The sequence below is a fragment of the Dromaius novaehollandiae genome, chromosome 5 (assembly GCF_036370855.1).
Source record: "Dromaius novaehollandiae isolate bDroNov1 chromosome 5, bDroNov1.hap1, whole genome shotgun sequence".
Classification (NCBI taxonomy): domain Eukaryota; kingdom Metazoa; phylum Chordata; class Aves; order Casuariiformes; family Dromaiidae; genus Dromaius; species Dromaius novaehollandiae.
The window spans coordinates 21046680-21071280 of record NC_088102.1 but is presented as its reverse complement, the minus strand read 5'-3'; the positions used below and the strand labels follow the sequence as shown (position 1 = coordinate 21071280).

At 40.3% G+C, this 24601-nt stretch overlaps 1 protein-coding gene across 1 annotated transcript in view; it reads right to left on the bottom strand.

Moving 5' to 3' along the window:
• The window catches only part of KCNK10 (potassium two pore domain channel subfamily K member 10), a 76558-nt gene extending 54105 nt beyond the window's left edge, over positions 1-22453 (bottom strand). The window contains exons 1-2 of the mRNA XM_026112534.2: positions 21666-22453; positions 20709-20766 (exon numbers count right to left, since the gene is read on the bottom strand). Coding sequence (XP_025968319.2) covers positions 20709-20766; positions 21666-21779 — 172 coding nt within the window. The 5' untranslated portion in view covers positions 21780-22453. The remainder of the gene's footprint in view (positions 1-20708; positions 20767-21665) is intronic.
• Between the last annotated feature and the right edge of the window lie 2148 nt (positions 22454-24601).

Below are 24601 nucleotides of genomic sequence, written 5' to 3'. Positions count from 1 at the left end.
AGCATCCCCAAAAGCCTTAGACAGAAACACAGCACTTAAAAATCAGATTGACAGCTTAAGAATCATAAAATCACATACTGCTGAAGATACAATATCGTAATAAAAGGGCCAGAGAAGCTTAACAGAGCTCTCCTATTAGCTAGCATCTGTAATAGGTTTGGTTAGCTGCTTGGGAATAAAGGACTTCATTTCCTACACATTGCAAGTTTCCCTGAAAAACTGTGATTTGATTACAGGTCAAACCTAGACCACAGGAGCACAGGAAACATTGACAATAAATGCAAAACAATCCCCATCTTATTAATCCATGCGTTTCAAAACAAGCTGCCGTCAGAAAAGGTTTTTCCCAGAAAAGCATCTTCTCCACGTGTGTTTGTTAAATCATACTGAAGGAGACTTAATCTACCTCAATAAAAGCAATGAGGAATCTCCAGTCACATGCATGCACTGAATTGGTAGACAGGTACCCTCAAAGGGACACACCAGTGTTTCGACACAGACCTTAATCCAGTGAGAGATGACAGTGAGGAAATAAAACAGAGTTCCTCTTTGTTTGGATAAGCTTTAAAATAAAACAACTGAAGATCCTGACATCACAGGTCAAATTAAATGTTAGCATCTGTACAGCTGTTCACCTCTGTACTGCACTATCTGTACTTTACCTGTGTGCTGAATGGTACAGCCAGGCTTCCTATTGGCATGGGAAAGGCTTAAACATCTGATTTCTGCTAATATTGATGAGAATTAAGGAACCGAAACTCCCACTCGCTGATCATCAGTAAGACCAGGGCAAAGCAAAACACTGTAGTGCAACATTACTGCTATTGAAAAGATGCACCACATGACATTGCTTCAGGTTAAAAATCGCCCTTCATTACTGCATGTATGTTTTTCCTTAATCATTTGTTTGTGACTGAGAGTTAAACTTTCAAGAATAAGATTGCTTGAATTAATAGTTTGTTCTCATTTCAAAAAAAAAGAAACATGACACCACCACGACCTGTCATGCCTAGAAAAGACCCAGCTGCTAGAAATCTCACTTCTACAGAAGTCAGTGGCATTGTCAAGATAGCAAGTCATTAAAAAAAAATTATAATTTCCTAAGGTATATTCTTCAGGTATAAAACCTGTTCTGGCTCCTGAGAGAAGAAATCATTGATCAAGAAAGGTTTTTCTATTTCCTGAGTTGTCAGTTCTCACAATTTACTGGAGACAGTGCTGATGTAGTGTCTTCTTTAAACCAGAACACGAGGAAGGAATGCCGTGAGAATCTCAACTTTCATTTAAATACTGTTTCCAGATAGCACAGCTGAGGAGAAAGGCTCATAAACAACATCCGGACACTGGGTGGCAAAAAAAGGATTCAACTTTCACTTCTTTAAAACTTAGGGTTGGAATCTTTTTTTTAAGAAAGCCAGCCATCTCAGGAATTTAAGGACTTTACTCATGATTTCTGAATGACTGTGTTTGGCAATACTACATCCACAATTTAACTTCATTTCTAACACAATCGACTTTCAGACATTGCTCTTACTGCAGCAAGAGAGGCTGATGCTGAACACTAAGAGAGCTCTCTACCTATAAGGTTTTAAAGGTCCAGAATACATTGCATAAGGAAACTGATGTTTCTAAGAACAGGTTGGACAAACTTCTGTCAGAAATAGTTGGTATAGTTGGCCCTGCTTTATAGCAGCATGGTGAACTGGATAACCTGTTGTAAGTCTGTGAAACCCAGTTCTAATTTAAAGGGAAGACAAAGAGGTTCAAACTACAGGCACCTCATAAGCACATCTTCAAATAAGAGTGAAAATGCTGAAAGGACGTTCAGCTGGCTTTTAATTCCAAAAATCTAATAATCTAGTAATCCCGGTGTGCATCTGCCACACCGACCAATATACTGGCAACTGCCCTACCCAATGGGCCAAGAACATAGAAGATACCAAAGAAACCTGGTTTTAGAGGAGAGTTTCTCAACAGCTTTAAACCAAGCATGAATTTTTTAAATGTACAGGCCCTCTTCTGCGGTGTTGCTGTCACAATTTTCTTCTACAAAAAAATGTAACTCACGTTTAATGGTGTGTCTTATTTATTACTTTAATTTTCTTCCATATTCCTTATTTACTTGAGCATGCAGGATTGTATGCACATTTTTGCAATTGGGTAGTAGAGTATTTTTGACACATTTGATGTAAGTGTTCTGCGAATCATAGGAGAGAAAGGTCTAAAGGTGCTAAAGGTGTTAAAGGGCCTTTGGCTTCATGGTTAATTTGGAAGTATGCAGCTATTTGCCATGTAACAGTGTGGTTGGTTAGGACCTGAGCATTCTAGCTGTCGACCTCTTGTCTTTCATGCTTTATTTCCCTACTGATTAATGCACCTAATATATGGAGTGTAGTACCATACTGCAGATTGCTGTCACAGGATTCAGCACAGTATTGAACTGAGGGGATTTATACTTATGCATTCATAAACCCGGCAGTTTCTCTGAAACTCAGAAACTCTGAGTTTCATACACAAGTTGATCCAATATGAAATGCAGCAGAAAATCACCATGTTTCCACAAGACCAGGAAAGTGTATTCGGTGAACTAGAAAAAGACCCACAGCTTGCAGTATTTCTCTGCAGCCAGCTAACACCTCTGACATACACTCCTGGACATTCATCTCCCATTACAGTAGGGCCATACAAGGAAGACAACAGAATACTTTCAGCTCAAGCGGTAAGGCTCTGGTGAGCATCTGAAGGTAAGCACCTGTATGTTTCCCTATAATGGAGTATGATGGGAGGTTTTCTTAAAAAGGAAATTATGCTTTTTTTAAACAATGTTTATATAGTCAATCACTCAAAATTTCTCATGGAGTCTTTCTTATCTTTGTCTTAAAACTAAAATTTTAGTTTGAGTTATAATGTAATCTTCTCACGCAGTCCAGTTTCACTGAGAAAATTTATGAGCAAATCATCCTCCCTACAAATTTTGCAAGATCTTACATTGGGTTATCAGCACTTGTACATCTTTCCTCCAGCACTACTTGATGTGTCAGCATTCCCTCCTGAAGTAATTTAGAAATAGAATATTTTGCCAAGTGTATGAAGTTGCAAAAAAGATACCTGGAGCAACAGGGCTTGGAAATGCCTGTGAGATGCCGGCCATGTCCAGTACAGCTTCCCTGAACTGGCTGCTAAGAATAGGAGGACCTATTTCTTCTAAAATGGATCATGAAGGGCTGGGGGATAAAGGGCTCCACTGGCATTATTTATTGTAGTGTATTAGCAGGCGCCTCTCTTATTTCATTTTCATTAGTCAGAGCATTCTCATTGTTTGGGTTCCACCCATCCCTCTTCTGAAATGGCAACACACAGAAGTTAGTATCAGAAGGCTTTCTGACTTCAGAGTGCAGAAAGGCAGGAAAGCGAGCAGCCCACCAGCAGATAGCATATGATCTAGCACTCTAAGGCTCTGGCTAATCTCCAAACAGAAGTTCCTGGGGGAAATGCGTATCTAGCATTTGCTACCAATCTCACAAGCTCCCTACAGACTATCCCAAAGTTATTTCAGCTACCAGCTCCTTGGGTTAAGACAGCAGAGCTGTGCCTGGAGGGTAAGGGGTATGATAGAGAAAGAGCTGAGGCAATCAGTCTATTAAGCTGTCAGCTATATGCACTTCTCATGAATATATCACAAATACAAAGTACATGAGGGTTTTATGGATGAAGGGAATTTGTATGTGAGACAGGAAGTGGGTGAGGGAAATACTGAAATATAGGAGTTTCTGTCCATGTGTAACCAAAAAGAAAAAAAAAACCTTAAGCCATTAAAACTTTGCATTATGAGAACATGTCTTATATTGCCAGGCTATCTGCTCTGCTTTCTGTTCCAGCCTCCCCTTTTTTCATCTGTCTGCTGTGTTTTTTAGCAGGTTTTGTAAAGTAGGGAGCATCCATTTAACCAACAAAGTAAGCATTCGGATCTTTATACACTGGGCTCTTGAAAATCTCAAGCTGGTATAGAAAATCTGGCTCTTAGAGCAAAAATCTCAGTAGATAATGATTGTGTCTGCCTTTGTGTTTGTGCAGCATCTTTGCATGATGTGGGCTAATTAACAGGTGACATTCCAGCTGTGATCAAGAAATGGGAGACAAAATCTTGCCTGCAGGCTACAATTACATATGGGGCAGAATGCTAGTAACCCTGTGGCTGTTGTTCTGGACTGAGGCATAATCACCACCACTGCTGGCCCTGCTCCCTCTGTCTCTCCCCAAGGTGTTCAACCGCAAGATTTCAGCAGTGAACGAGTCATTGCTAGCCTGCTGCCCAAGGGGAATTTCACCCTGCTGTTTGTACACAACTTTGCTGGAAGCTGCCACTGAAGTGAGAAGCATTACTATTACATTCACTGTTCATGAAAGCAAATCTTGACACGTTGTTTGCTTGGAAAACATACAGAGTGCCTCAGAGCATATAGCTTTCCACTGCAACAGCACCCTACTGGTTAAATCTACCAATGTTTTCCCTGAAGTGGATTCTCTAATGCAGTATTAGTACTGCTGACTTCAGCAACATCTCAACAATGTGCTGCAAATGCAGTCGTCGGTGGCAAGGCATTCAACTAAGTATGGAAAGAGAGAAAGGTAAAGGCAGAAAGGGCAACTTACATTAAACCAAAAAGACTGAGTGTGCTATTAAAAAGAAAGTAGCACTGATTGCTCCCAGCTGCTCCTGTCCCAGAGTGGGGTGAAGCAAAGCGGGGTAGGTGTGTGGGAGGCTATAAAACTGCATAAGGAATAAAGTCTGTGTTTACCTCCTATAGTATAATAGTATAATAGTGATGGCAGTGGAGGAAAAGTTCATATATTGAGTTCTCTCTGTTGGTGAGGAGAGAAATGTCAATAATATGTACCAGAGGGAATTATATCTAACCACTCACTTGCCATCCCTGGCAGCAGCTTTGGGGAAAATGTCATATAAGAAGGCTTCTGCAATTTTTGTAGCATTTGTCATATATTCCCAGCCAGTGCTTGAAATTATGATTCTCAGTAAGTTTCCAAAAAAATCTACATAATTCTGTTTCATCAGTTATAATTGAAACATACTAATTAATAGCTCTTGGAATACCCCAATTGCCTAATTGATTTGGAATGCACTTGTTACGAGAAAACAAAAAACACCACTGTTTTATAATATAGCTTTCGATTTTCCTTATTAGAAAACTGGAGTTCAGACAAAAATAAAAAATCCTAAACAGCCAAAATGGGAATGTGATAGAAACTAAGTAATTAGTGTGGTCTGAGTTAAGGTCTCTCTTTCTGTAGGAATGGCTTCCCAATTATCAAAACTGGAGATCAGAAAAACTAAGGGGAATTTAAGACTCTTAATTGCTCCTGGAGAGCTTCTTCAGTGGTAGACAAGAAACTTTAGCTATGAAGTAAGTCATTAGAATGACTCTTGCCTTCCACTGAAAGACACTGTCACACGTATTTGATAGTAGCCTTCTCCAAGGAACAGGTCTCTTGGGAATCTTCTCCAGTACATAATTCTGCATAGATTTTTTTTTCCAATGCCCATGCTACTACAGGATCACTGTTTCATTCAGATGTGCAGCAAGCTGAGCTGCCTGACTAAAACCAGATACCTCTCTGTTTGACTTCCACGACAGTTTGCAGAAAGGATAACATGGGTCAGAACACAATGCAATGTGTATTGTTCAGGACCATTTTTTCCTCTGAGTCTCTCCAACCACAATGTACATATGGATTTCTGGTGAAAAAGTTATCGTCCATTACATCATGCCCTAAAAGTATCAGTGTACAGGTCAGGACTTAAACTATAGTGATGAGTATGGGAAAGCTACAGAAAGCGAACAGCTTTTAACCAGTAGAGTCTTTTTGTCATTCACTACTGGAGTTGGGTCAATATGTAACAAAAACAATTCATTTGCCTTTTTGAGTGGATTTGATTTTTTCACTCCTTATCACCTTCTCATTTTTCCTTCCCATGCATAAGCATTTTATTTTATTCATTTTCTATACACATTTAAGAATTTGGATGTTAGCAACACACATTTTCACATAAAGCCAAATGTCAAAGTCTTTTAATATTTCATGTTTGCAGGAAGTGCATACACTCTTAACCAATCAAGGAAAAGGAGCCACACAGTGTGATTTCTCTGACCAGTTATTCATCAAAATTTAAAAAAATTTAAGGAAATCACAATCTGCTTGCAGATATTAAATAGCTAGAAATCGGGTATTGGGTAAACTTGTCTAGTTGTGTTTCTTACTAATCTGTTTGTGATTAGTTTAACAAGTGCGTAAAAGGTTAAAGACTCCATCCAATCACCATTCCACTCAGCTATGCCCTTTCCCTTTGCTTTGTTTTCAGCAGATTTTTGTGAGGGTATTGAAAGACTTTTCTCTGGGATTCTATCATTTCACTCTAGGAATTCTAAACCCAGTCTCCCTAAAGAGATAAAAAAGAAGTACGTACAATCTAATTTGATTTTAGTCAAGGAAGTATAATGAGGGAGAGAAGGGTCTGAATACCATTCTTATTGTACTTCGGAAGGGTGCTACCATTTTTAAACCTAAATTCTTTCAAGAACACAAGAACAGCAGCTCAAGCAAATGGCAAGCATCTTTCAAAGGAGGGAAAGGAAAACCTCACAATGGCTGCTTAGAAAAAGAAATGTCTGCAGGACTAAAATCTCTTAGGACTTAACCATAAAAAAGCAGAAAATCTCGCTAAGCCAACAAATCCGATCCTACATCAGTTTTTTATATGTCCTGATTAATAGTTACACTACTGTAACTATACATTTCATACAGTGTAAACTCTTCAAAACAGTGGCCCTAATTTCACACAACAGCAGTGTTTAGAGTGGAAAGGTCCTTGTTCTGAATCTATTACAAATAGCAATAATTATCACATGTCACAGTCTTTCAAACCATTCTGGAAAAATCCAACACCGTACAACGATCATTTCCTTAGTCTTACACGTGAGGAATTCAAAAGTATGTTTACACTCCTTCTTGCAGGCAGATCCAATTTTTATTGAGATCTCCACAGAAACCAACTTCAAGCCAAGAAAAGGCAAGAAGCTTCATTAGCATAGTGCTATGCTAATTAATAGGCTCTGCCTCTTAGCAGAACATATTTGCTTCAAAACAGCGCTGTATCAGACAGGCTTGAGTTCAGAGTCTGCTTGGGTCTGCCTGGTTCACAGAGCAGAGCTTGGCTCTAGCTGAGTAAGACTATGCAGATATACCTTAGACAAAAATCAAATTGCTTAACAAAGATCACGTGACAAATGATGAGGCCAGAACAGAAAACCACTCTCTTGTTCCCAGACCTGTGCATTTTAAGACCTATCAAAAAAGGGACAGAACCTCCAATTTTGGACATCCGTTCTTTATTTCTTTAACTTTACGTCCATTTTTGGCTTCTAAACAGACCTTCATATGACTGCATATAGTGAGCGATACATTTTTCTTTCTTCAGGCTAATAGAAAAGCAGAGCAAACTCTGAATGGTAAAGAAAAGGCTGATATATTCAGCATCTTTCCCTGCTTCACTCATCACCGAAATATTGAATGGTGACTAGACACTGACATAATTCATTGTAATTGAGTGTTAAGAGTATAGAAAAATAGAAGGAAAGAATGAGTTAGCAAACTTCAAGAGGCAAACACAGGATCTGCATTTAAAGAATAGGGGAAATTTCAGTGTTTTCTTTAAACCAGTTTTGACTGATCTCTTATCTTGGCACATACTACAGTTAATTGAACTCCAACACATATTCAAATGTCATTTGCCCATGACACAAAATGTTTGAGTATTAATGCAGTCATCTTTTCAATATGCCACTTAGATTTTCACTACAACTTTCCAAATAGTTGTCTTGATATAAATGAAAAGTGCCGTTTAGACTAAGTGTATGAATGTGAACTGTAATCTCACAAAGAAAAATAAGATGCTGGCTACCAAAGACAGTGATGAATTGTTCCCTAGATTCCTTAAGAATAGGGCAAAAAATAACTGATTAATCTGTATCAAGGAAGTAGTGGATTATATATCAGGAAAAAGTTTAGCTACAAGGATAGTTAAGGACGTGAACACCTATGGACATGTTGAAATCTTGTTCATTGGAGGTTTTTAAGAACAGGACGTACAATCATCTGCCAGAAATCATTTAGGTCAGTGGTTTCAACATGTGCCCTACATACCCCAGGGAGCCATGAACAAATTCTAAGCTATCAGTGAAAGGTAACTAAGAAAAATAGCCTAATACTGTAGGCTTGTATTCATCTTGCAGGGTCTGTAAACAAACTGGAAAAATGTTAAGGGTACGAAATAAAAAAAGAATTCCAAGTCATTCATCTTGATTTTCTAGTCCTGACACAGAGAGGAAAATGATCCTGAAATTCTTTCCAGCCCTCCACTTCTATGTAAGATAGTCAAAATATATCTCACCATTCTCCTTCGCATTAGTCATGCCAGAAGTCTGTAATAATCTTTCATGATTATCTAAATATCTCAAAGCATTTTATAAATAATAGAACACCCCTGTTACATTAAGAAAAAATGATACTGTGTGTATTCACAGTTTGTCTCATGTAAGCATTGCCACACATGTTAGCAAATGGACTGAATTAAAAAATAATTTTGAAAGGTCATTAAAACAAGGTCTTTGTCATATGTGTAACAAGCAGGTACAATTATTGTCATCAGTGTTAGCAAATCTTCAGTTTCTTTAAAGGGTCATGCTCTTTTCCACTACACATGAACAAAATGCTGGTCTATCTGTTACAAGATTAATAGATGATCATAAATCTTATTCCTTTCTTGTGTTGGTCATAAAGGAAAAATATGATACCCATGTGTAAGCTGCTCTTGCTGACTATTTACAAGAACTTCCCGACAGATTCTGACCCAGCCTCAATGCTGTCTGAACTGATGTCAGAACCCGCCTACAAACCTAAAATGGACTTCTCAAGAGTTAGGCTATTGTAAACACAGCCTTAGAGCTTCTGCATAATGAGGCTACGCAAATTGCAGGGAAAAAAACAGGAATGCCAAGGCTGGCTTGCACAGGTATCAGCAAGAACTTATGCACTGACATTAAAAAATCTCAGTAAAAGTCACGGTCATGGGATGCTGGGATACTTTCCCCTCCCTCCCCCTTCTCCCAACCACTGCAGTTTTTTAAGGCAGTTATGACAGCTCACTGGTTGAAAGGGTAGATGTACTAGGCAGGGCATGAAATCCAGGAACAGCTGAAAGCGTGTTCATTTTTTTCTTTCTGGTTTGGCTTCAGGACAGCAATCCTGGGCAGTTCCTAACTAACACTTACTGGCATTAACATGAAGATGCACTGCTACTGACACCATTTGTAGCACTACTTACAGAGCTGCCAAGTCCAGACGAATACTTGAGGGAGATTTGTCTTGTGCTGGAGTAAGCTTGTACACTGCTGGAGGGCAGTTCAGATTTTGTTTCCCTTGCTTTGCTTTCTCTCTCCCCGACCTCTCTTCCACCCTGCCCTCCTCCAAATCCATCCATCTGTTCTTGTCCCTCACTTCCCTCCAATGCTGCTGGCAGCATGGGAGGCAGCATACCTGCAACTTGCTGGTAAGTTCCTCTTCTTGGCACTCTGTGCTCATCTACCCTCCCCATTGCCTCTGACACTTGAGCCCACAGCAAGGAGCCAAGCGCATGTTCATATGTGATGGGACTTATCAATGAACTCCCCTCCCTGGCAAGGTACTTCAGGTATTGGAAAATGGAAAATAGAGTAGAAGAGTATTACAGTGAGGAGCAGGAAGAGTTGAGGGGAGCTTAGAAGTGATGGGCAGCGGCGAGTCCCTAATAAGGAGCCCTCCTGCTTCAAGAGTGGTGACTGTGCTTGTTCCAACATGCTCTCTCTGGCAGCAGTTCTATCATCAGGTTTATGAATCTATTTATAGAGAAATTGAATACAGAGAAACCCAAGAAAAATTCTCACCTTTCCCTTTCCGAAATAAGACTAAAGCTAATAGATCACAGCTAAAAACCTGTTTCCTTAGCAGTAGATCAGTATTTCTTGCTCCTGCTAAAATTGGGAGTTCTAGTTCATCTGGATCTCTGCTCTGTCAAGGGTCAAATTGGAAAGCAGCACTCTTGGCTCAAGACCTTTGGGTACAGAGATGACTTCATGTCAAAGAGTTCCTGTCAGAAGAGATGAGCACGCCATTGTTTTTCCTTATTAGGAAATGTTTAGAAAAACTGCTTTCTTGTCAATATGTTACAAGCCTCAAGTAGAAGCACCAAGGAAGAAATAGCTGTTCTCTGGTTCTCTGCAGATTTCACCCTTAGACAAACAGCAGACAGGTTGAGGCAGTGATGCTGCTGCTTATCAATAACATAGTCTTCTTTTTAGAGACTTATAAGAAAAATCTCCACGGCACCACAGCATGCTGTTGGGTAAAACGCATCCATTACATTTTCCTCCCCAGCAAGTGCCCCAAAATTCCAGTAATGTTTAGGAAGAGTCTAGATCTCCCACTAGAAGACTTCAAGATGTTTTATTTCAGAGTGCTCATAGGATGATATAGGGTCAGAGTTTTAGCTAGGTGTCCTGCTCTTAGAGCACTTGGACTGAGATCTTCTAAATATCCCATCTCTAGGACTCGGAAGAAATTCAGCTAATGGTCTCAGGGTCAGGCCAACCAGTGAAGGAAACCTGAGTCTTGCAACAATTTAACATACGAAGGCCAAGGTACAAAAGGAAGAACATTCTTATTGAAGAGACCTAGTGCTAAGATGAGCAAACAGGAGACAAACAACAAAGCAAAGATTCATGCTGGCCTCCGTAGCAGGAAGCTATCTGATCTCCATATGAAATATGTTTGATAGAGGCTGTCTGCCAGGGGTATGGCTTAACAGTGCAGGGCAGGAATCTCTTGATAGCCTCACAGTCATGTGAAGGGGGACTACAGTAGCACCACTGAGTATATAATAGACTGGAACTGTGAGAGGCCAATGCATCACTCAGCCAGGGCAGCACAGTATCTCTTGCAGAACTCCCTTAGGGTAATAGCCAAGGAACAGACATTTCACATGTGGGTAAGGCCAGAAAAACATCTGAAAAATGACAATAACCTCCAAACCCAGAATAAGAATAGAGCATCAGTACTAACTGCTGCCCTTCAAAGATTTCTTGGAGCATCCTTAAGGATGTATATGCACATTATTGACCATATCTAAAGAGTTCACAATGATACTATTTTGTATAAAGGAGAAGTAAGAATTTTTACAGTAGCATCAGTCTCCAATCTGGATAATGATTTGAATTTACAGAAAAAATGCTTTGAATTCAAGCAAATTTCAGTATTGATCCATTACTTCAAAATTTTCAAACTTCAAATTTTCTGGGCAACAGCAATAGGAATGGTTCTTTCACCATGCGGTAATGGTCTGAAATCTTGTAAGAAGCACATCAACTGGGAGAGTTTTTAGTTCACTGGAGCTATGCTAATTGCATTTACTGGGGATCTAGACTATTTAAACAGCCTTAAGTTCCTATACATAGTAAGTTAGCTTTAGTTAAAGTGAATGAAGTCTTTTCTACACTTTTAAAATTTATTCTGGAATAGGACAGAGAATATATGTAATTCAAGCTAGCTATTAAAAACAGACTCTGTGCAAGAAAGACTTACATAAGGAAGAGGAAATTGCTGTTTGAAATGCACTTTTTCATTCTTATTTTTTCTTATTCTTAATTCTCCATAATACAGACATTTTTCTTCTACACTTTTGGTGTGTAAGTTCCATTAGTAGAGATGCCACAGTCAGAATGATTTACCTTTCTAGTTTGCCTGTAAGACAATTAATAGAAAGTGACCATGAGTTAAAGAAAGCTCAGGCAACTAAATGTGAGTAGGTTAAAAAGAGACTCCAAATGCATTATGCTGCACATGGCAGTATATCATATAAAGAAGAGATGAAACAGTGTCACTGAGAAGTTGGCCAGGCACACAGAGCTTCAAGTCAATGCCAGGCTGATTCTGGCTGCACAGTTAAGCTGGCTCGGAGGCTGTTATATATTATATAATTTAGGATATCTTTGATCATAAAGGAGACTGGTAAAAAAATTAAATTATTCAAGACTTTTCTTGTCTCATGCTCAACTTCTTCAGGTAATAGTGTAGAAATGCAGTTGTAATTTGAACTATGACAAAACTTTATAGCCACATAAGGGTGGCATCTGCTGATATCACATAGCTTCTAACATCTCACAGCACCTCACAGTGTTGCCATACTGCATCACAGATATGGAGCTACAAGCATTCACAAATCAGACTTAAGAAAGAGACAACTGTGACCTTCTAGTCATCTTTGCCCACAATTAAGCTTCACCTAAGAAAGGTATGCCAGCACAGTGGGTGCAGGTGGGTGTGAGCTCATTCACCGGCATTCAGAGGTGGTGAAAAACTATGAAATCACTGCTAACAATGCCAAGCTCAAAGTAATATTTTCTAATTTTCAACAGATGCATTAACCATGACTGCATAACTTCTTCTCAATCTCAAAGCATGAACAGATTGAGAATGAATCCATCAGGAAAGTCTAGTAGACCTAACCTAAGTCCTCCTACCGAGAACCTACCCAAAGCTATTAGGGCCAAAGTTCAAAATATGAGCAGGAATATCCCTTGGCTCAGCTCTTTCCTTTGTTGTGATTTGAAATACAACTCATTAGAGTCAATACAGATGTGGTCAAATCAGTCAGTAGAGCCTGGAGAGTGATTCTGCTGACCCTAAAGCAGACATCTACTGAAATAGTTCTACAGGCTCCACCAACCATATTTGATTAGATTTCCACTGACCATCGTAGGTCTTTAGAAAATTAGAACACCTCTGCATTTCATTCAGATACCTACCTGTATTTAGGTATTTTATTCTCAAAATAAGTCTCACTCAGATGGCTTAATTCAGTTGCTAATGCATACTATCTAGTGCCGCATGAGAGGCCTTAGGATATCTTGCTTGTCCTTCAGCTGTTGCACTTCGGAAGTGCAGAGGTCTCCCTTGTGTCCTTTACCACACAAGCCCTATGCAGATGTCTTGGCTGCCTTACAGTCTCTTAAATGGCAGCAGATACCTACTTCTAGAAAACTGAATAAACAGATAGAGTCTAGTAGCAATGAGCAATTCAGGTCACACGTTGCACATCCATGCATCATTGTTACCAAGTAATGAACCCTGCTTCTCATGAAGACAAATAACTACAGTGGTTGTAGCACCATAAAGAGGTAGTTCTGGTTTTGTTTTTGTAGCTGTTATGATTGCTGCTACCCAAGGCCTCCCTGTATCACCCTTTCTTGTGAAATCCAAACTTAGCAGTCTTGACATTTAAATAATCAGTGATGAAACTGAGTTAACCTAGAGCAATGTCTTTGAGATGTGTGAACTGCCTCCTTCATTTCAGCTGGGAGATTCTGCAGTACAATTTCTTTATAATTATTTCATCACTGAGGTTTTTCACCCTTAGTAGTTGGTAGCTAATGTCTTGCTTTTTTTTTTTTCTTTAAAATGAAAAGTTAAAATTTGGGAGGATAGATCCCCTGGACAAGCTGTCAGTATGTATTTGCTATTTTAAAACCATGCCGGTACTATGATATTACATTATTGGGTAAGAGAGAAATAATCTAAGCACCCTTTCACCACACGTCATTGAATCTTAAGAATCTCAGTGGCACAAGTTTAAGGTCTTCCAAAATCCCTATCCAGTAAAGTCAGTAACATGTTTTTTCTTCCTCCTAGGGAAGAAAAGATGAGTCAGCCCTGCTGAGATATGAACATATGGCTCTAACAAATCTAGGTACTCAAAGCATGATATTTAAAACACCAAGATGATCCTGTAGGATAGTGATTGTAAAATAACTTGTATTGCTTTATAGGAAAATGTTTTTTTAGGACGTTAACTTTTGTTATCCCTTAGTAGTTAAACTGTTTATTGCCTTCATCAAATAATGATCACAACCAATCAAGCATCATCTAGATGATCAAGAATCATCAAGCGTAGATCTAACTATGCTGAGACCTTTAAGAACATCTGAATTCAAATCCAGACTTCACAGTTGGACTCCAGATCCAAAGAACAACGATTTTCAAACCCCTTCATGTATTTTATATGTCACATCCCTGGTTACAACTACAGCTTGCAGCTGATTCTATCATCCTATTGGCTTTGATATTCACTTCCAACAATAAGATATGTCCAAACTGAAATTTACACCCTAACCTCAAAATCGTACCAGTGATCTCCTATGCTCATATATTGGGACATCTGAATGATGCATAATACATGCATTTGGGGCTTAATGCATCTGAAATTACTGCTTATGATTTTTGTCAATAACAACATTTGCAGTAGCAAGAGAATTTTATTAGCAGTTAAAGGAAAAGATAAAATCTGAATTCTTGGTCTCAGCATTTCCAGACCAAGGAAATATCCACTAAAGCTTCTGTACAGTCTTTTACTCTGCCTCTGTTTTATTACTAACTTTTCTTCTCTGATTCCTTAATTTTTTCTATTTTCAGGTCATCCTAAAGATGACGATGATGAAGCCAATAGTTCTCTGCTCTCTTCCTCTCCTGCTAATCTATTCATATCTTCCTATCTCTTACCACACTACAGTCCACAGTCTTCATCTGCCTCACAGGCAAGTTCCTCTTGATTTCTTCATTGTGTTTTATTTGTTCTCCAAATTCTTCCACTTTTCCCACTTTAGTGTATTTTTCAGTATTGGCTCTACACCACATACCGCCATTTATACTCGCAAAAGTGCCCTCCTATTTTTGCAATGTCTATTCTCTGTCAAATCTCTCTTTAAAATCGACTTCTTATAGGTGTTCTGCAACCCATGCTGATTAGGCACAGCACAGTCCTGACCTGTCAGATGGTGCAGTGGCAAGTATAATTTTGTGATACAACTAGTAAGTGCTCTATACCCTACCCTCTTTTGCTGGGATCAGAGCTACTGCTTTACACATCATAGCTTTCCACAGCAAAGTCTTCTTACACTGAGTTACTAAGAATTGACTTTTTAGTGCAGAAGGATATAAGTTATCTAGCCCACAAGTTCCCTGGAATTCTAAAATAGTCTTGTCCAGCACTAGAGAGCCAAGAAAGGGGCTAATGGAGGACAAAAAATGTGCAGAGAAATCTAATGGGGTCATTGCTATAAACCAAACTGTGACTATGTCTATCAGGGAACACATATGCAAAACACACAGCAAACTGTACATTCATCAGGATCTATAAGAAAACTGCATAAATTAGAATATGTCTCAGATCAAACTATTTGCCCTCCTAATGTGAATAGGGCTATTAAGTGCAATGATCCTGCTCATCTGATTAAGCAAGTGGGCACTGTGTTTATAATGAGTAGAGACAAACAGGTTAGAATTTATAGGGGAAGTTTAGGAGTATCAGAGCGCCCCTCAGAAGCATTTGTTGGCATAGCTTACACACCATGCTGCATAAAAAGAGGAAGGCTGCATGGCTAAACACACGCTCTTGGGGCCTAAAACAAATCACAGCTGCACTCCATACTATAAAATATATCTCCTCTTTTAACATATTTTCTTGAAAACAAAAGACAGAAATGAACACCCTCATTCTATTCACCTATGCCTTTATAATAAAGTTTGCCTTCTGCATTGGCCCCTTTGACATTAAAGGATGAGAAAAAACAGCAACTGGAGCAGTTTGTAACATTGTGTAGCAAGCACTAGTTTAACTTATACTGAGTAGTCAATACTGAAGATTTCTTTGAACAAACAGCCATCAAGAGATCATCTAATTCTGATATCTGCATGTAAGCACCCTAGAACAGCTCAGTTGTCCCACATGTAGGTGTCCAGTGCCACCTGGGGTGTCTCAGGCTAAGTGAGAAACCCTATGGCAGGTGACGCAGGACCTATGCAAGAGCTGTGCCCCTCTGGAGTGGCAGCTGGGGAATACCAAATGGCTTTAGATACCTCTAATGGAAAACTCAATTGAGTCTTCAGTATCTGTAAAGATGTGTAAGTAATACTAGTTTCCTCTAGCTGTAAAGTGCTGAGATAACCTTATTTCTAAAATGAAGTGATCTGTGTATGAAGACAGAGACTATTTTGCTCACTCCAAATTGTTTTAGCATTTGATTGCAATACATATGTTCTTCTTTCAATAGCAGATCTTAGATTGCTCTAAACAAGTTAATTGTATTTCACAACACCCTTGTGCATTAGGGAAGTATTAATATTCTCATTTTGCAGTCAGGGAAAAAGGGAGGAACAGACAGGTTAAGTGACTCACTGAAGGTTAAACAGTAAGTCACTGGCAGAACCTGAGGAAGAACTCCTGATTCTCAACCACAGCTTGAATTCCCCACAGACCACTAACTAAAATCAGGATGATAATAAATGTGAGATTTTAGGGTCCCAAACTGCAGAAAACAATTCTACAGAAAAGATGTCTTTGTGAAAGGACACGGGTAGTTATATCAAAACTTCAGAGTTCCAAAAGGTCAGTGTACAGATAAACACATAGCTTAAAATTCAAAGGGTTTTGACAATCTATATCACTGAAGTGACAGCATCAAACTTCAGACACAATGGATGGATCGGCACAAAGGATGGACTAATATTATTACAGCAGAGTTTAAAATTGAACTCCATCATCTGCCTACTACAAACATAATCAAGATAAACATACCTTCCTTGGAAAAGACATCTTGCCATCACCCTGCAAGACATTCATACTTGGGGATGATTTCTGAGCATATTGGAAAGAGTCCTATCTACCCTTCTTCAAGCCAAGGAAATTCCTCTTAGACAAACAAGACAAATTACTTTAACATATTCACTTTAGAAAATCAGCTCTTTAAAGGAACACTTTCAAGGCTATTTTCACACCATCTTAAAGTGTTCTTAAAACTATCTTTTACCAATGCATAAGCTGGAGCTTAGCTCCAATATGTGTGTTATTCCAGAGTAATTTTTCTCCAAAGAAACAGCAATTTTAAGCAAATAATGAGATAATAAGTAGCAATAATTTGATATTGCTGTAATATCCAGATGTCTCAGTCAGGATGAGGGACCCAATGTGTTTTAGGTTCTGTATAAAAATATATGTGCGAAGAGTTTATAAGCTAATTTAAATGAGGACAACAGGTTGGTTTAACAAACAGCAGGAGGAGTGTGGGCAAGAGGAAGGATGAGAAAAACAATTACAAGAGTTAGTGTCTTCATGGGCTGCTACAAATCCAACCTTATATTCAGAGACAATTAGATGGGAATTTGTGTGATGTATGAAACTAAAAATCTGGTCTTTCTCTAATTTCAGTGAGCATTGGATTGCCTGAATTGCCCTAAATAAAAGAAGCAAAAATCAGTGATCAGTAGATTAAATGTTTTATGACTATAAATCCAGGCTGATTCCATCAGTAATGCAAATATCAGCCTTTTTTTAAAAGTGTGAGATGCTGTACCTTACTCAGTGTACTCCACTCTCCCTAAAATGAATACATTCTTGAGGCACCTATTTGTTTTTTTTACTCATTTGTTACCTGATTCACTGAATCACTGTACATGATTACTACGTAAATTGTTATACTGGTTTTAATCAATATAAAAGATTTTAGGACAGCTTTCACATTAGAAAACTAGGGACAAATCCAAATGACTTTTGGGGTGGAGTTTGACCAGTTTATGACTGGGATTATATAGTCTGATTGCATGGGATAGTAGAGGACTTAACTGCACTTCCAGGTTTATGAAATATTTGCCTTATCTAGAAAACACACACAACATATACAGGGACAGCACAAATATCCTCCATACCCAAGATGAGTGGACACTATAGAACAGGATAAAAGCACAGTTCAGTCTCCATGCCCTAATCATTCCAGTCTAACGGCTGAGAAATCAACCTCCAATTAGCTGTCTGTCAGCCACAATCCCTCATGTCAATTCTCCTCCTTTAAACCTGTTATCTCCACAAAGCCTTTCTATAGTATATTGATCTTTGCTGATGTGAACTGAGAATACCAGTTTTATGCAAGAAACCACCAGGCTCTAATCTATTTATCTATCTAAGTATTTATAGTACTGTCAGCATTATGGCGTTTGAGCATTAATTCATTTCAATGACTACCATTCTGACCTGGGTTCAAACCAGCAACATCATCAGTCCCAGGCCAGCCATATCTCCACAACAAAATCCCTGGCCGTTAGAAAATGGATATCGTTTCTAAAAAATATTGCCTGGAATAATCTAATCTAAAACAATCTTTGAGGATACCATAGCTCTCTTTTACATCTTAAGACTGCTGGCTTCCTCGCCAGAAACATCAGTTGATATACTTCAACTACTGTTAGTACAAGTTAGCACAATTCATACTAGACAAAACTGTGGAAACCACAGGTACGCTGTCTGACAACCAGAACAGGGCACTATCATACAATCATACAATATACACTGGGACAACCCTGGTATCTGAGGGTGAACATTAACAGGACATGAGTTCTGCTTTTAAGAATTAGGACTGCTTTTATCCTTATACTGATATCTACATATGGACCTTTGTATCTAACTTCAGTTCTTAACTTCAAAGATATCATAAACTATACAAAACATAACAACATTCTCCACATGTACACGTAGAACAAACTATATACATGATTGTATTCATTCATGCATGCATTGTAGGGTTCTAGTGTTTTTGTGTAGATCTTTGCTAACATTTTTATCTAGGTAAATACACTTGTTTCAAAAAAAAATGGAACTCTGATCTACTATGTCTTCTACCCACACCACTAATTCTTCAGTGGAACTATGTGTGTATAACGCCATAGGACTGTTCATATATGGATTAAAGGACTGGACCTTAGACAACTTTTCCTTACCAATTTGCCTTGTTCATGCTACTGATTTTTATCTATTTCCTGAGTCCCTCAGAGAATTAGAAATTAGCATTTTTTGCTTCCTTCCTGGCTAAACATTAGCACCCTTGCTGCCCAGCTAATGAAGTCAATACACTGAGGGGAAATAACAGGTAGGATTCTGCAGTCCGTAGAAGGGATTTATCTCAGCAGAAAGGAAACCTGCTGGGTTTGAGGTGTTTTACCTGTTTCAGTACACTAAGGTTTTAGATAAATTAGTACATTATGACTAACCACCTGTTGGATCCATATACTTTAAAGCTGATTGCCAAGCACAGGACCTATATACAGAATGCCATCAGGCAGGAAAAGGGAAAGAGAGAAAACAGGTTTTTTGCAGTAAAAGGCATTTTACAATACATAAAATGAAGCAGAATAAAGCAACAGCAAACACAAATTCACCTGGGAAGAGCAAATTTTCACCATGCAGAATTTTGACAATAAGTATAGAATACAGAGTTACTAAAATCACCAAATCTCTGTTAGCGCCACTGCCTATGTGTTCATTGTGAAGCCGAGGGCGGAGGAGGCTTACATGTCCATTTCAGCCTCCAGCTAATTAAAGATGTAGTAAGACTTAAACTAAAGCTTGTGTGTACTATTCAAATACCACATCAGATCCGCTCAGCAGAAAGATGTCTATCCTGCTGTATCCCTTCTATGCCAGAAGAAACTGTTCATAATATTTCATTTTGTAGGTATCAGGGCAGGGAGGATGACAGACAAACTGACCACTATAACCAAACCTGCGGAACAAAAACGAATAATCAAAGCCCATGCTATCACTTCATACTTCCTGCAATCACTGCTGAACAGCAACTGCCTGCCAGCAGTTCTGCTGCAAACCTGAGCATATGGCTTCAACTTGTTCTGCTCTTGTACCGATGCACAGAAATATGACATGCCAGTATACAAATTGCTGTTCGGGGGGAGGGGAGGGCTAAGTCACTTCTTCTGTAGGTTGAGTATGAACCTCCTCCCTGTGCCAGAAAAGGAGAGTATTTCATTATGGTTTATTTTAAAACACAACTTGGATCGTTTTTCTGAAAACCACTGCACTGGCGTAAATCTCCTTCCACCATCACACAAACACACTCTCCAGGACAGACTCCAAATCTAACTATAGAGTTAATCAAACTACCCACTTGGGCTGATCAGTTGTTAACAGGATGGAGTAAAGAGTCTAAAGGTCCCTTTGGGCTCCATTATTTAACGTGTCTTTTGTATTGCCCACACTACAGGTTATATTGCAGCAGCATTTTGCTCCAGTTGCTTGCCAACAGACATTTGCCATCAAGAAACCCTGAGCAAGCAGTCACATCTGTGTCCACTCCTATACCACCCATTTAGCAGAAACAATGATCACTAGAAACAACAAAGGAGCCACAGATAAAACAAAACAAACAAAGCTCTGAGCCAGAGATCACAGCCATCCCAGGCAAGTCTGCCAGGGAAATACTCAAGAAAAAGGGAGGGAAGGGAAGAGAATCATCAAATATAGAACTATAAAACTTGCATCTAAAACAGATTTTACCTATGCACCCACCCAACCCCACATCTGAAGAGAATTTTCTAATGCACTGCTAGGACTGAGCAAGAAAGACTGAGCAGTGCACATGGGAAGCAGACGAGCATCCGTCTCCTCCCATCTGGAGTCAAATAGTCTCCTACGAGTCACTAAGCAAAAGGAATAATAATAATTGTTATTATTATAGTAATAATAGTAATAGAGAATCACCAACCTTGAGGATCCCAGTTCACCTGTTTTCTTGGAGTCTCGATTGGAAATTTCATCGCTTCCTTTTTGCACAGGGAGGAAAAAAAAATTAAATAAATTCCCAACCTTCCTGTCTCAATGCTGCAGTCAAACAAATTAATTTCAAATTATAGGGAGCCTGCGCTGTTTGACTGAGGGGAACTGGTGGTTGCCAAGGAAAGAAATACACAAATAAATCAAGGAAGGTGGGGAGAGGAGGAAAGGGGAGGGGAGGGGAGGGTTTTGTATTGGTGAGGTGAGGAGGGGTGCAGGCACCCCAGCAGAGAGAGGTGAAGAGATGAAGTGAGCACCGGAGAGGGTCTGGGGGGAGCAGGGACAGGGCAGGCAGAGAAGGGCAGCAGGTCCGGGGTGCTGCTGGCTCTCGGCGAGGCTCCCAGCGGCTGGCTCGCCCAGTCCACCTGCAGATGTCAGGCAGCGGGGTCCCCACTGTAGCCCAGTACCCCTGGCCATGCCCACCTGAGGGAGCACCCGGCTTGCAAGGGTCGGGGGAGCCAGCCAGGCCCCCGCTGCCCGACGGACACCTCCCACACGCACACGCACTCTCCAGCCTCAGCCACCCCAAAAATGAGCCCACCTCAGCTCAGCCCCAGGCACTACGGGTGCAACAAAAGTCAGCCATCCGGGGTGAGCTGCAGTGGCATGGCTGGGGAGAGGCTGGGGGAGCACCCTGGCTGAACGCAGCAGCAGTCGGGCTAGCGAGGAGAGCCGGAGAACGAGGAGGAGGAGGAGGAGAAGGAGGGAGCCACCCTATAGCTTTGGAGGGAATTCACTGAGCCCCTGTCTGCACTGGCTTAAAAAGGGGGTGGGGAGAGGAAGGTAGGGGAAGAGGCTGCAAGTCCCTTTGTAAGAGGAGGTAGCAGGGTGCTGTAGGGAGGGGAGGGAAGGCGAGGCGAGAGGAGGCGAGGCTCCCACTGGTACTTACTGGGTATCCTTCCCTGGAGGAGGATGCAGGCTTGTTTGGCGGAGTTTGCAGCCGGAGACACGCTCGACTAGCTACTAGCAGCAGCAGCAGCACATGGCAGGAGCACAGCAGCATCCAGAGTCTCCGCAGCACAGGGGGAGGGGAAGGAAGGGCAGAGGGATCATCAATGCCCAGGCACGGTGTGGGGCAGCAGCCCAGCCGGTGGCCCTGGGATCAGGCGCCCCACAAGCAAGATTCCTGCCCCTTTTCTCTCTGCACGCCCCTCCACACGGGGTTAAGGATAGCCTCCTGGCATCAAAGCAAATCCAGGCAGAGCTGAGAGATGTGGTCCACCTGGGAGGAAGGGGCAGGAGGACTAGCAGGGAGGCTCAAGGAGTCTAGGTGCCCTCCGAAGCTCTTAGGGGTTTAGGGGAAATGGAGGACACTTGGCTTCTACCTTTGGCCATTATCAGACACTCACTGTTTGCCAAGTCTGCATGCTTCCCCCTCTCCCTCCTGCCCCAGGTGATTATGCTTTCCTCCCTCCAGTCCAAAACAGGCTGGTACCAGTCTATGTCAAAGAGGTCTCCAGCTCAAGTCACGATATTTGCCTCAAGCTCCCTCCCTTAGCCAGGAAAACAAAACCCCAGCCCCTCAGGGGACTGAAAGGAAGAGTGTGTGAGGTTAACCCTGTCCTGCCTCCTCTCTTTCACAGTGGAGATGAATTCATTGCATGAAAGGGAAAATTCACTGAGGAAAGTTTGAGGGAGAGACCCCAATATTCACATGGGTCATGTGCCAGTGACCCATATCAGAATCAGCCTTGAGGTCAGGACCCTCTGAATTTTCAGGAAACATGGTTGTAATCTAAACTTAATCCCTAAGGCAATTTTTCCCCTGCTTATGCCCATATCTATTTTTGCCCAGTTCCCCTCTCTGTCTGTCCTCCTTTCCCATCTGTTGCATGGATGTTAGAAAACTGTGAGAAAAGGTGAAATCTGCCCTGGTGAAACACAAGGTAGTCTGAAGTGTTGTGGCCCCCCTCAGGAAACTCTTACTGTGGAGGTTAGCACACTGTTTTCAGATCCACATTCAGGAGCTAAACAAATGCACAAATCCATGCTTGTCCCCAGTCTTTGTTCAGCCCTAAACAGGAAGCGCAAATCAATATTAGTGGCTCCACTTTGATATGTCGGTGCTGTGCAATAATATAGTTTGAAGGAACTAGAAGGAAGTAGTGCAGCAAGTTTTCTTGGGGGGAGGTGCTGAGTGTCTCTCCTTTCCTTAATCCAAGCACCCCTGTGGCTCTTGTTTTGTGCTGTACAGGAGGAGGCGGGAGAGGCTGCTGTAAGGGAGGACATGGAGAGAATGATAATAAGCCTGCTCAGTCATACTTGAATTTGAGATGATTGCAGTGATGACACCAGGAGCACAAAGTATTTCCTTCGCAAGCAAACCATGATGCATTCTGAAGAGGCTCTGGGATTCCTGTTGACGTTACTTCTGCAAACTGAATGGAAACAAAACTGAGGGTAGACTGCTAATTGTGCTATCTGATTGCTTGAATCATGATTGGGAAATCTTTTCATTATTCTAGTAACCAAGAAAGACTTTGAAAAAACTTCTCAATCCAAAAAAAGTCACCTGTCAAATGTGCATCAACAAAGGACTACTTATGTTACATACACGTATGTATATAACTTTTTCTCAGCATTCAAAATAGTTTCCAGTTTACTGGTATCCTCCTTGTACTTTACTGAGAAAAAACAACATATAGTCATATATCACTCAATCAGGGTGACGACCAGCAACTGAGGAGGTGGGTTTTGTGCTGCAGACATCTGTCCCCTGAGAACTCACCTGAGATCACCAAATTCACAGACTACTGAAAGACCAACAGCATTTAATTCCTGCTAACATAAGCAGGAAATAAATATATACCCTAGAGGTGAAATCTTCACATAGTTCATTACCAAGCCTTTGTAAGAAACAGATCCTGCTCGTTATTGTTTAAAGAAGCAGAATTTTCATGTGGCCATATGAATCTTTTATTATTAAACTGACCACACGGAGACCTCTCATATTTGTTTGACTTACAGTAGCATAAAAACACTAAGTTCATTATAATGACACAGTATCACATTCCTGTCTCTTGCATCTTCTTAATGTTCCCATACTCCCCAAAAGTACCTGTAAGCTCTACACAAACACTTGCTCTGGCTCCAGCTATGTGGCTTAAAAATCCTGTGGCAAATGAGTTTTGCTCTTTTAAGAATACTACCAGGTACAGAAACTTATGCTATCATATAATTGTTTTACAATATTTTACCATGTTATGATCATGGAAGTCTTGCTTAATTATTTCAATGCCTCAGACTTGCCGTTTTTGTCCAGTGGGCCAATTTATTCCCAAAGTAACTCATTTAAAATCAATGGGGCTACTCCAGAGATGAATTTGGCACAATGAGTGCATCTTTCATAGACAGCACAGCTGTTGCATAGAAACGTAACTATTATCTTATGCAAATAAAAGGCCTTTCACCCCTCGGTGATGTGGAATTCTCATGATAGGGAGAACTGGTGCCTTTAAGCTACAGTGTTCAAGCTGTTATTCTGTCAACTTTTATAAGCTAAGTGGATTCAGTAACGTTTAATATTTAAATGGGAGACCACCAAGAAAAAACATAAATACAGCATGATCAATCTACTTTACAATTTGCGTGAGAATTTTCAGGACTTGTCTTCATATTGGTAATTTATCAAACTGATTTACCTAAATTCTTTTTTTTCATTTATGGCTCATTGTTCAAACTGAGTGTCCTCAGAGTTGGTGTTAGTTGAGAATCAATGCCTTACAGAGCTGGGCCTGTGACCATCACAACACAATAGACAAGAGGTTTTCTATTTACAAGCAATTTCACTGACAGAAGAATAAATTGCTAAGTGCCCTTTTACTA